The sequence below is a fragment of the Lampris incognitus genome, chromosome 10 (assembly GCF_029633865.1).
Source record: "Lampris incognitus isolate fLamInc1 chromosome 10, fLamInc1.hap2, whole genome shotgun sequence".
Classification (NCBI taxonomy): Eukaryota; Metazoa; Chordata; class Actinopteri; order Lampriformes; family Lampridae; genus Lampris; species Lampris incognitus.
This window is the reverse complement of record NC_079220.1, coordinates 32,327,773-32,340,938: the sequence shown is the minus strand read 5'-3', so window position 1 is coordinate 32,340,938 and position 13,166 is coordinate 32,327,773. Positions and strand designations below refer to the sequence as shown.

Here is a 13,166-nt window from a genome sequence, read left to right as displayed (position 1 = left end):
GCGAATGGACTTCATCCTCAAGTGAAGGTAAGGCATTGATTTTGCGCTTTTATGCATGTGGCAGTGTTAAAATAAAGTAATCTGTAAACGTGTTTTTCATGCGGTGTGGCTGTGTTGGACATGTTAACATAAATATTATTTTTGATTTGATTTTCTCTAAATTTTGACTTTTTTTTTATAGAACGCTGCCCTGCATCAGACAACCATCTCTGAAACGACTTCCCTATCAGCTGCACACACTCGTTATGTCACATCCTTATTATGAATACCTCTTTATACATTTATTTTGTAGATATGTTTTAATTAAAGTTTCATTGTTTATTTTTACAAAGCTATACAATGTTTGCATTGATATGTATTGTTCATTTTTACAAACCTATACAAATGGAGAGTTCACAAAGGTATGCAACTGTTTGTGTAGCTGAACTGTAGTGTTTAGTAATAGATTTTACAAATCTATACAACATTTGAGTTGCTATTTATTGTTCATTTTTAAACCTCTAGCTTTGCATTGAAGTTTATTGTTCATTTTTACAAACCTATACAAATATAGACTCCATAGCACTGTCCTTACATCCATGCGCTTTTGTAATTGTGCAGCTGAACTGAAGTGTTTGGCTGCAGTGGATGCTTGCATGTGTGCTTTGCAGCCAGTATCATTTATTATGCTTGTGTCACTTTGTGTTTTTTAAGATACTGGCTAAATGTGAAATTGAGTACTGTGAATGTACATGGGTAATATATTGCTTCCCAAGTCACACTTTTTTTTTACTTGTAATTTTGCTGTGTTTTTTTTTTCTTCATGATGGCTCAAGGCAACATGCCACATTTTCTTTTCATTGTTTGACAATTCATCTCCCACTAATACGTCAAAAACAATCCCAAAAGTTGCCAACCATTTTGAAGTTTACGGATTTGTGCAAGTCATCTGTTTGTCTTCCTTTTCTACAAATCAGTGAAATTGCTCATAAATAATATTTACTGCTCACTTTCACGATACAATGTTTGTGATTATGTTGATTCACTTTTTAAAATCTTTACAAGTTGTTATATGATGTAGTTGAACTGGACTGGGCTCTAGCTGCACAGGAGAAGCATTAATGATGGGATACATGCTATTTATTGTATGTTTACCTTCTCACCATTTGTCGCCTAACATGCTGATGTCACTTTGGATCTTATAAGTTTGCTTCTAAATCGTTTTGAGTAAAAGCATACCCTAAGTGACTAACTGCTATTTTCACATGTATTGCCCAAAAATTAGTGTTTTAAATTGATCTATAAGCGACCTCAATACATATGATCTCAACGTTCTGTCACCTCAGCACCCGGTTTATTTGTATGTATTCAATCTCAGTTCTGTTATCAGTCATTTTATTATACATCATAATACTGGAAATGAATTAAATTAAATCGTACATAATTTCAATATAGGTATTTGTGTATTTTACATATATTAAATGACATATTTTTACCACAAATGTTGTTTCTTTGTGTTGTGTTTGTGTGATTTTCAGGTAATGTTTCAACAATATTTACAAATAGTATCTCATAACTGCTGTTTGTTATGACCGCAATGAAATCCACAATGGGTTGGGAGCTCTAAGGAAAGGCAATGGTGTTACTTAGTCATTTCCCAGCTATCAAAAACCATATAAAACAAAGGAAAAAGTACTTCATATATACAAAGAGGCCACTTAGTTGAGTGATTAAGTGTATGTCAATACATGTTGTGTCCAGATGAACTGATTCAACCTTCTGTGATTTCCTTACCTGGATTTATTGAGCATACATAAAAAATGTAGTTTTGATATGGTTGGGTTATCTGAAACATGGTTGAAACCAAATGTTTTCCTTCCCTTAAATGAAGGTTCCTCACCTGACTATACTTATGCCCATGTAGCTCAGGCTAATAAACAAGGTGGGGGTGCCGCCTTAATATTTAAGTCTATTTTCAATTTCACATCTAAACTTGAATCTAGAGTCGAATCTTTTGAGGCTCTTATTCTAAGTCTCCCTCAGCTATGGGTAGACTCTGCTCAGCCCAGATTGTGATACTCTATTGACCTCCTGGCCTTTACTATTTCTTGAAGAATTTGGAGATTTTATCTCGGGTGTTGTTACTCATTGTGATGATAGTTTAATTCTTGGCAATTTCAATATTCATCTGATTAAGGCTGGTGATTCTCTTAAGTAAAGCCTTTTTGGTGCTTGTTGATTCTTTTGGGTTTGCTCAGTTTGTTCAAAAGTCAGCTCATTGCAGTGGCTCATTTAATTTGAAGCATTATTGGCCTGTCCTGTTAATGTTGGCACAGATGTAATTGCCACTTGCCACGTTGGTCAGGCCACTGTAGCTGCATTTGGCCAGCAGCTGCCTGAAGTCTTGGCTCCTTTCACCGTAGAGGCAGGCTGTTGAAAATCTCACTAGTGACTTAAATGTGGCCCTCTCTAGTCTCAATTCAGTTGCACCTCTCACTACCAGAGCTAGGTGACTAAAGGAGCCTACCCCCTGGTTTAATGACAAAACATGCGCTCTTAAGTGGGCCTGCAGGAGACTGGAATGTAAATGGCGAAAATCAAAATTTAAAGTTTTTTTACCTATTTTGGCATGAGTTTTTATTGAAATACAAGCATGCTGCAAAAGCAGCATATCTCTCGCTTAATCAATAAACATAACCCCAGATTTATCTTTGACACTAGCTAAATTTACTAAAAAGCAGCCGTTTATTAGCTTATCACCATTCATGGCCCATGAGTTTCTAAACTTTTTCTGCAATAAGGTTGATGAGATCATAAACAAAATTAGTTCTTCAACTTCAGCTGCTCCTGCAGATCCTGTCTTACCAAAATCATATCTATATGAGTCACTGTTAGTCCCTATTATTACAGCTTTTGAGACTATCTCTCGATACTTTGACTAAGCTCATGTCAGCTTCTAAACCATCTTCTTGCCTACTTGACCCTTCACCAGCAAAACTTTTTGAAGACCCCTGGCCTTTCGTGGGACCTACAAAGCCAGACATTGTTAATTTATCACTTACTCCTGCCACTATTCCCAGCATTTTTAAGAAAGCTGTGGTCAAACCTCTACTTAATAAACCGCACCTCGATCCAGCTTCTCTTAATGACTTGACCAGTCATCCATTCTTTTCTAAAGTACTAGAGAGAGCTGTGTATCAACAACTCCTATAGAAGAAAATGATCTATATGATAACCCATATAGAAGAAAACTATCTATATGAACCTTTTCAATTGGCTTTCAGGGCCTGTCACCCCACTGAAACTGCTCTGACCAGAGTGGTGAATGATCTTCTACTTGCTATCGACTCTAATTCCACCTCTGTACCTCTACTATTGGACCTCAGTGTAGCCTTTGACACCATTAATCACTGTACACTATTAGACAGAATACATTTTTATTTTGGTGTCTCAGGCTTAGCTTTCTTTTGGCTTAAGTCCTACGCCAGGAATGTATTGTGTACTTCCGAGTTACCTGGGTTGTGTATGTCTCTCTCTTACCATGACGTCATTCAGTAAAATCATCTATGCACTTAGCAGCATTTAACGAACTTACGCTTTTGATGTTGAAGATTATCAGTGCGGGAGTCCGGCGCATTCATACTCTTGTGAGTCACACTGTAGATTATCTCTACTGCTAAACACGAACTGGCGGTGGAACCAAACGTGGGGACACTACACGGAGTAGACACTGCCCTCTGCTGGCCCGTTCCATCCTTGTTGGCTAGTATATCAGGGAAGATTCGTGGTCCCAATATCACAAATGAACCTCAGTATGTGAGAAAAAATGACCATGTATGTCATGTCTGCAGAACCTTTGACCCCGAAGCCTATGACAATTCAAAGACCCCCCCCCCACGCTTAACATTGTCGCTCCACCAAGATCTGCACCCTTCTCTGGAGAAATTAGGCTAGACCTAGACAATAGTATGCCATCTGACATAAGGAACAAATTTCAGCTACTGCACAAAGACTTTGGCGAGGTGTTTGACCCACACTTCAAGGGGTACAATGGTGCCATCGGTCTGTTCCATGCAAAATTGAATATGGGACCTATTCAACCACCACAGTGCAAGGGCAGAGTTCCCCAGTACTCAAGAGGCCAGTTGCAGGAGCTCCAGGCCCAGTTTGACACACTGGAACAGATGGGCGTCTTTAAGTGGCCTGCGGATGGTGATGTGTGTGTAGAGTATGTCAACCCATCATTCCTTGTAAAAAAACTAAATGGGGGTTTTTACCTTATCACTGCCTTTGCAGACGTGGGCAGGTATAGTAAGCCCCAGCGTTCTCTCATGCCTAACGTCGACTCCACCCTGAGGATGATAGCCCAATGGAAATACATTGTTGCAACTGACCTCACCAGATACCATTATCCAAAGACTCAATGAAATACTGCAGGGTGGTAACACCTTTCAAGGGTGTTCGTGTCTGTGCTCGATGCGCCATGGGCATGCCTGGCTCAGACACTGCCCTAGAAGAGCTAACATGCCGGGTCTTCGGTGAACTCCTGGAACAGGGTAAAGTGGCCAAGGTCACAGATGATTTGTACTGCAGGGCAAATACGCTTGAAGATCTGCTTAGTGTCTGGAAGGGAGTGTTGTCAGCATTGTGACATTGTGGACTCTATTTATCAGCTGCAAAGACAGTTGTTGCCCCTTAACAAACAAACATCGTGGGCTGGATGTGGCATCATGGGACCATCTAGGCCAGTCCCCACTGTGTTGCTGCATTAGCTGCATGCTCCCCTCCTAAGAATGTGGCTGGCCTTCGATCATTCATTGGCACATACAAGGTGCTTGCCCATGTGATTAAGGGCTGTGCATCCATCCTGGCCCCACTGGATGATGTCATTGCTGGCCGTGAGTTGAAGGATGTGACAACATGGTCAGATGAACTTCTGTTTGCCTTCAACAATGCAAGGAAAGCCCTGGCCACTAACCACTCAATCACATTGCCTCAACCAGCTCTGGATCGGCACCGAGGGTGCAGTCAGGGAGCCCGGTCTAGAGCCATACTTTAAATCACTCGTCAAGATTCAGTGAAAGTTGCAGGCTACTTTAGTGCTAAACTCTGCAAGAACCAGTCAATTTGGCTACCACGTGAGGTAGAGGCCCTATCTGGTGCTGCTGCACTGAAGCACTTTAGCCCATACATAATCCAGTCCTCAAAGAAAGCCTGTGTGTTAACAGACAGCAAGCCTTGTGTACAAGCCTTTGAAAAGCTATGCAGAGGAGAGTTCTCAGCTAGCCCCCGTGTAACTACCTTTCTGTCTACAGCCATTAGGTTTCAAGTCTCCATTCGGCATGTGGCTGGTGCAGCGATACTGCCTTCTGATTTTGCCAGTCACAATGTTCCTGACTGTGACAATACCACCTGCCAGATCTGCACTTTTGTCCACACCTCTGTGGAGTCTGTTGTATGCCAGGTTACAGCTGAGGGCATTGTTCAGGGGTCCCAAAAACTCCCCTTTACCAACAGATCAGCATGGCTGGCCATATACGCTGAGCGCTCTGACCTCTGAAGGACATGTGCTCACCTCCACCAAGGCACCCGACCCTCAAAGAAGCTAACTAATGTACGTGATGTTAAACATTACCTGAATGTAGCCACATTATCCAGAGATGGTCTTTTGGTGGTGCGTCGCCATACCACCCTTGCTTCCTCAGCTGACTGTATCATAATTCCAAGGTTGGTCCTGGATGGCCTCCCTATGTCTCTTCATATAAAACTTGATCACCCTACAGCTGGCCAGCTGAGATTGGTTGTGCAACGCTATTTCTATGCTCTGGACATGGATGCTGCCATCCAGCGTGTCACTGAGGGTTGTCACCAATGTGCTGCACTTAAGAAAGTCCCTGCCTTTGTGGTGAACCAGTCAACATGTGATCCACCAGTCATCGTCAGTGCATCCTTTGCAGCCGATGTCTTCAAACGTGAGTGCCAGCTCATCCTTGTGATCCATGAGTGTGTCACCTCTTTCATGGCGTCCACTTTCATTGAAGATGAATGACACCAGACCCTTCGTGATGCTTTGATTTGCTTGTGTATTGGCTTGCTGCCGCTGGATGGTCCATTTGCTGTAATCAGAACTGACCCGGCTCCTGGCTTTGTGGCATTGGGTGGCGACACAGCTCTTGCCAAGCATAGGTTGATTGTTGAGGTCGGCCACAACAGTAAGTACATCAACAAAAATCCTGTCGCTGAGGGCATTCAGGAGCTCCAGGGTGAAATACTGCGTCTTGAGCCCAATTGCAGAGCTGTCACCCCCCTGCTTCTGTCAGTTGCCACTGCCCATTTGAACAGCTGCATCAGATCCCACGGGTTGTCTGCCCATGAGATGCTATTACAGAGGGACCAGTTCTCCCACAATCAGTTGCATATCAACGACCGGGACATCATTATACAGCAGCGTGTACAATGGTTGATTAATCATCCATATAGCATAAAAGCCAAAGCTCCCACTGGTCATGTTGCATCACCTTCCATAGTCCATCCTGGCGACATTGTATATCTCTATAGGGATCGAAATAAGTCTAGAGCCCAATGCAGATACCTTGTCATCAGCATTGAAGGGTCATGGTGCAATGTGTAGAAGTTCACAGGTACCCAACTCCGTTGCACTTCGTACAGGGTTAGATTGAGTGATTGCTACCAGGTGGCTCCTGACGCTCCTGACATGGTCTTCTGTGGTGATGCAGACGAGGACACATCTTACACGGATCCTGATGTCTCCTCTCCCCAGGGCCCCAACATTCCCCCTGCCATAGCCGAGCCTGCTCCAGCGCCCTTTCTGCCCACTGAGGTTCTCAATTCTCCTCCTCCAGATGAACCCTCTGCTGGTCCAGTTAGTGATCAGCGTGATGAAGAAACCCATGGGACTATTCTGCATACAGGTGGGGCTCTTCGGCATTCCAGCCGCTCCCGCAGGCCTCCCACATGGTTGAAGGACTTTGTTGCTTTGTAGCTTTCTTGTTTATTCCTCCACACCACTGTTGGACATTTCCATAATTCCTTCAGGGTCTGTGTGCTCTGCCTTTGCAGCGTGTTTCAGGTTCTGTTACTGTTCTATCCTATAGTGCCTTATGCTCTGTGCCCTTTGTAATGTTTGTGCCCTTCTACACTGTTTTTGAGTTGCCTTATGGTTGGTATGGGTGGGTTTGGTTGTACTGGAAAAGAGGGAAGCGCCAGGAATGTATCGTGTACTTCTGGGTTACTTGGATTGTGTATGTCTCTCTCTTGTTACCGTGACGTCATTCAGTAAAATCATCTATGCATTTACCGGATCATGTCTGTGGCTTTGTGAGTGTCCTCACCTTATACTGGCGCTACTTATCTGGAAGAACACAATGTGTCTGCTATAATAATATTACATCAGAATTCTCTGACGTTAAATAAGGCATACCTCAGGGCTTGGTTTTTGGCCCTCTACCTTTCTCTCTTGTGCCTATAAATGCTGATGACCATACTCAAATGAATAATTTAGAGGCCTGCTTGGCTGCTGCTGTGAAAAATTGGATGTCACTAAATTTCCTGCTTTTCATTTCACTGGGATAGGCTCCAGTATCCCCGTGGCCCTGAGAGCAGCATAAGCAGTTTGGATAATGGATGGATAAAACTGAGACGCTGGTTGTTGGCCCTGCTAGAAACAGACACTTATTTGGTCAAGTAACAATTACAATTGACATCTCTGTGATTTCACAAAGTGTGCCAGCCAAAAAACTTTAGGGTTATATTTGATCCCAGCCTGTCCTTTCATAAGCACATTAAAGAAATCACCAAAACTGCCTTTTTTTCACTTAAGTAACATAGCTATAAGTCAGTCTTTCCTGTCCATGGTTGACACAGAGATTCTAATACATTAATTTGTTTCATCTAGACATGATTACTGTAATGTTTGGTTTTCAGGTCTGCCACATTTCAGATGGTTCAAGATGCTGCAGTTACAATCCTAACTAAAACTAGAAAATTTGACCACTACACCAATTCTTGCCTCCTTTCATTGGCTTCCTATCCATGTTAGATCAGACTTCAAGATGCTTCTACTGACTTATAAAATCCTAAATTGGCTTGCCCCATCTTACCTGTCTGATCTCCTTAAACCGTTCATTCCACCTCGTGCTCTTCACTCTCAAAATACAGAGCTCCTGTGTGTACCCAAAGTTAAAAACAAGTTAGCTGGTGGCAGGGCCTTTTCCTATCGAACCCTGTTCTTGTGGAATAGCCTGGCTGCTGACGTCAAACAACAGAGTCTGTCGAGTCCTTTAAATCCAAACTTAAAACTCATCTTTTTGCCTTAACCTACAATTAGTTACCTTTAAACTGAGTATTTCACAACCTGTACTGCATGACGGGTTGCTTTCTGTCTCAATGAATTTACGAAGCACTGTTCTGCCGATGAGATTATAGAGCAGGGTTCCCCAGTTAGTTTTCCCCAAGGGCCAAATTTGTCATGCATGTCAAGCCAAGGGCCAAAATGTAGTAGTAGTAGTAGTAGTAGTCGTAGTGGTGGTGGTAATAATTTAGGCCTAGGATTCTCAAAGCCTGTGTTGAGGGTCACACAAGGAAAAAATTGACTCTTGACACAAAATAACCAACAAAACCAACCATTTAATTATGGACACATGGACAGAAATAAATGGATGTTCATTCACCAATCAGTGAGATAAGCATGAGCGACAGGATGAGGCAGTCCTTCTGATGTCGGGCCTGTATTCTGTTGTGGCAAGCCCGAGACCTCCATCTGAAGAGTTACCTCATTTTTGGAAGGTACCAACCTTTTGGCCTCTGCAGTCCACTGGCCATCGGTCAAAACGGAGAACAGCTGTCTCAGCAAGAGGAGGATGTCACTTTCAAATTGTTTTCTGCCAGGCTGATCATGAAATCCTTCATTGCTGGATCCTCCCATATTTAATTCTTCTTGCAATGCTCCTGCAGATGTGGAAAGGGCAACTGTCGCCCATGAATGTCTCTTTCCAAAAGATTCAGCTTTGACCAGAAAGCTTCAACCACCTCGCACATGTCTGCAAGTGTGGTTCTTGACTTGTAATTTCAGATTAAGGTGATTTAGATGACACATGATGTCACACAAAAAAAGAACATATGCCATTACCTTATTGTCACTTAAAAACCTCTGATATGGGGCACTGCGGTGGCTCATCTGGTAGCGTGTGTACCACATATAAGGCCAAGTCCTTACCACAACAGCCTGGGTTCGAATCCGGCCCGGATGTCATCCCCTCTCTTTCTCCTGTCTCTCTCTACTATTGCTTTCAAATAAAGGTGGAAAATGCCAAAAAAAAAAACTAAAAACTAAAACCTCTGATGTTCTTGGAGTTTTTTGGCTCCGCAGTCCAGATAAAAATGACACAAACTCATCCTGCAGGTCGCCCACCCTCTCCAACACACAGCCTTTGCTCAACCAGCAAACATCATTATGCGCAAAAGATCCTTGTGTTGCGCTGACATTTCCTCCAGTAATGATCTGAAAAGGCGATGTTGTAGACTAGAACTGTCGCAAACTACATTTACCAGTCTCATCACAGTATTCATCGCCTCTTTCATTTCCACCCATATTAAAGTGCACAACACTTGATTTGTGAACAATGCAATGAAATGCTAAGAGTGCTGGGTTAACAGTGGCAAACCTGCTTACCAAGCCCTTGTTTTGTCCCACCATTGACAGAGCCCCATCAGGGACAACAGACACAGTGTTGCTCACATCCAAACCGTTCTTCTCAAAGAACTGTGTTAATTCATTAAAGATGAGGTCAAAATAAAGTAGAGCAGCATGCACTTTATTTCACATGTTGCACACTTTATTTCATGTTATGCCAGGTGCGTTAGTGCCAATGGGTCGGCGCAGGCAAGACATTTGGCTCTCGCAACCTGGCCCACGGGCCGCTTACTGGAATTCAGGGTTATAGAGTGTAGATTTTTGACTATTGGTATTTTCACACTGGCCAAAAAACCTGTTAACATCTGCCTTTGGTCAATGTAACATTCACCACCAAAGGCAGATGTTAGTGGGATTTTTTGGCCAGTGTGAAGGGGGTATATTACAAACTTCTATTCTCTCACATGTCTTTTCTCTCTCTGAGTTATGTCTTCTCCTTTCTCTTCTCCTGTGTATGTGAATGGTGTGATGTGAGTCTCCACTCTGCATGTGTAGTCTGTCATCCTCCCAGGTCTCCATGGTGATGGTGGTCGCATGGCTCGGCTCCTGGGCTGTTCCGGTGGCATCTGGACACTGCATGGCATCCTCCTCATCATGTTCTTTATATATTTTATAATTCCATTATAATTATGTTATCCTCTTTCAATGTCGTATTCTGTAAATTGTGTAAACACAACATCCATTGCACGTTGTCCATCTAGGGAGGGAGATCCCTACTCTTGCTCTCCCTGAGGTTAAAGGTTGTTTTTTTTATTTTAGGGAGTTGTTCCTTATCTGATGCGAGGGTCCAAGGACAGGATGTTGTGTTGCTGTAAAGCCCCCTGAGGCAAATTTGTAATTTGTGGTATTGGGCTATACAAATAAAATTGATTTGACTTGACCTTTCCCAATTCGGTGTATTAGCTGTAGGTTGGATTTGGACAATTTTGATAATTGGATGACTCACTGTATCAAATACTTCATGCAGGCTGAGAAAGCACTGCTCCTACCACCCCTCCTCTATCTAATCTAGATGTGATTACTCCCAAGAAATGGTAACATGCAGTCCCGGTAGAATAATTTTTCCTAAATTCAAACTGCATAGGGTGGAGTAGATCTTTGGTGTTAAAATCTGACACTAGTTGTTCTGCAACTACTTTTTCAACCACTTTAGAAACAGCAGGTAGTATGCTAATGGGTCTGTAGTTGCTAACTTCTTGCTTGTCACCACATTTATATACTGGGCTTACAGCTGCAGTCCTAAAAGCTAATGGAAATATACTGTCTTTCAATGGCTGATTTGTAATATAAGTAACAGAAGTGGCTAAGTGATTTTTATTTAATTTTTTTAAGAAAGACTGTTAAGTCCCCAGTGATCCCTTGCCTTAGAATTTGATAAAGTTGAAATAATTTTGTTCACTTTTGTCTCATTAATACAGTTAAGTTTAAATACATTTGGATCATCACCCAAATCAAAAGACGGACCAGCCACAAATTCTGGCCCAATTCCAGAACATAATCTATGAAATAACAATTAAAAGTGTTCGCCACAGCTAAGCTGGCCTGTTGTAGGGTCCTGTTTATCCTGAGCTCTGTATTTTCACTTTTAGTGGCTTCTTCTCCCATAAATTTATCCATACTTCTTGGTAGCTTTTGGGGATTATCCTTTATCGATCTATCTATCTCTGTCTTTCTGTCTGTATCATGTCTGTCTGTATTTCTATCTGTCTAGCTATTTTTCTATCACTGTCTTTGTTATGACTGTTTTTCCTTTTCTTTCCAAAGGTTTTCAGAAGACTCTGCATCCGCCCTCAGCCCCCCTTCTGCTCGCTCCCTGTCCCCCTCCCCAATCTCACTCTCCCAGCCAGCGCTGTCCCCGTCCCCAAGCCCTTCCTCGCAGTACCCCAATTGGGGCCGCTCTCCATCGCCACAGCCGCCAGCCGCCACCCAGTCACCGCGTTCACATTCCCCTATATCCCCCACAACTTACTCGCCCTACCCCACCTCCCCCAAACACAGGCCTGTCTACCGGACCAAAGCCCTGGAGTTCCAGTTCATCCCCAGCCGGGAGTCCAGGAAGGCAGACTCCCATATTCTGCAGCGACGGCGAGCCCCTAGCCCCCTCATTTCTCCTTCAGAAAGGCCCAAGCTGGGGCCCCCGCGGCCCTCCTCCCTTCCACTCCTCCCGACCACACCTTTATACAGTGCCATCTATGACCTCCGTGGTTCCATTACCCCTCCCTCTCCTGCAAACCCCCTGGGGGACCCCTACTTCTCCCCCTCACCGCCTCTTTTTGCCCCCTCGGGTGCCCCTCCTCCCCCCAACTCCACCCTGGTGGTCTCACGCTCCCTCTCTCCAACTCACTTCCTGTCAGGGACCTCCTCCCCACCCCTCCACCCTATCCCTCCTCCCCCCTGTCTCAGCTACCCCCATCTCCCACCCCCGTCTCCCACCAAGCCCTTTGCCTCCAAGCCCCTGCCCTACTGGACCAAGTACGATGTGGCTGATTGGCTGGGCTACTTGAACCTGGGCGAGCACAGGGAGCGTTTCCTTGACAATGAGATAGATGGCACACACCTGCCCTCCCTCACCAAGGAGGACTACCTGGACTTAGGGGTGACGCGCGTGGGCCACCGTATGAATATTGAGCGAGCCCTAAGGCGGGTGATGGACAGGTAAGAAAGGTACAAAGAAACACATAAATATAAATATGTGCATTTGTTTCCTGATACAAAAGTAAATTCTTCTCTCATAATCAGTCACAATAAGTACAGTTGCCAACTCTGTTGTATCATTTGTAATTGTCCAACATTAAAAGGTTGAAATCACACTGGAAGCAGCGAAATCGCCTTGCATCAGTTCGCCCCCCCCCCCAACTGTATCCGGCCAATTACCCCACTCTTCTGAGCCGTCCCGGTCGCTGTTCCACCCCCTCTGCCGATCCAGGGAGGGCTGCAGACTACCATATGTCTCCTCCGATACATGTGGAGTCACCAACCGCTTCTTTTCACCTGGCAGTGAGGAGTTTCACCAGGGGGACGTAGCGTGTGGGAGAATCACGCTATTCCCCCCAGTTCCCCCTCCCCCCTGAACAGGCGCCCCGACCGACCAGAGGAGGTGCTAGTGCAGCGACCAGGACACATACCCACATCTGGGTTCCCACCCGCAAACACGGCCAGTTGTGTCTGTAGGGACGCCCGACCAAGCCGGAGGTAACACGGGGATTAGAACCGCAATCTCCATGTTGGTAAGCAACGGAATACGTTACCCGGACGCCCCTTGCATCAGTTCTGCTTGCCACTATCCGCCAAATGCAGGCATGTCGTCTTGCCAATAAACATAGCTGTTGTATTACCCCCAGTTGAAATAAAATAAATTAAAATAGTCTCCATAAGATGTGAATAATATCGTTCTGTACATTAATTTCACACACCAGAATGGGTGCAAATTACAGACATTTTTCACCAAACATTGTTACTTTCGTCTGCTGCTGTA

At 44.1% G+C, this 13,166-nt stretch overlaps 1 protein-coding gene across 1 annotated transcript in view; it reads left to right on the top strand.

Moving 5' to 3' along the window:
• The window catches only part of shank1 (SH3 and multiple ankyrin repeat domains 1), a 109,840-nt gene that overhangs the window by 95,790 nt on the left and 884 nt on the right, over positions 1-13,166 (top strand). The window contains exon 26 of the mRNA XM_056287803.1: positions 11,456-12,346. Coding sequence (XP_056143778.1) covers positions 11,456-12,346 — 891 coding nt within the window. The remainder of the gene's footprint in view (positions 1-11,455; positions 12,347-13,166) is intronic.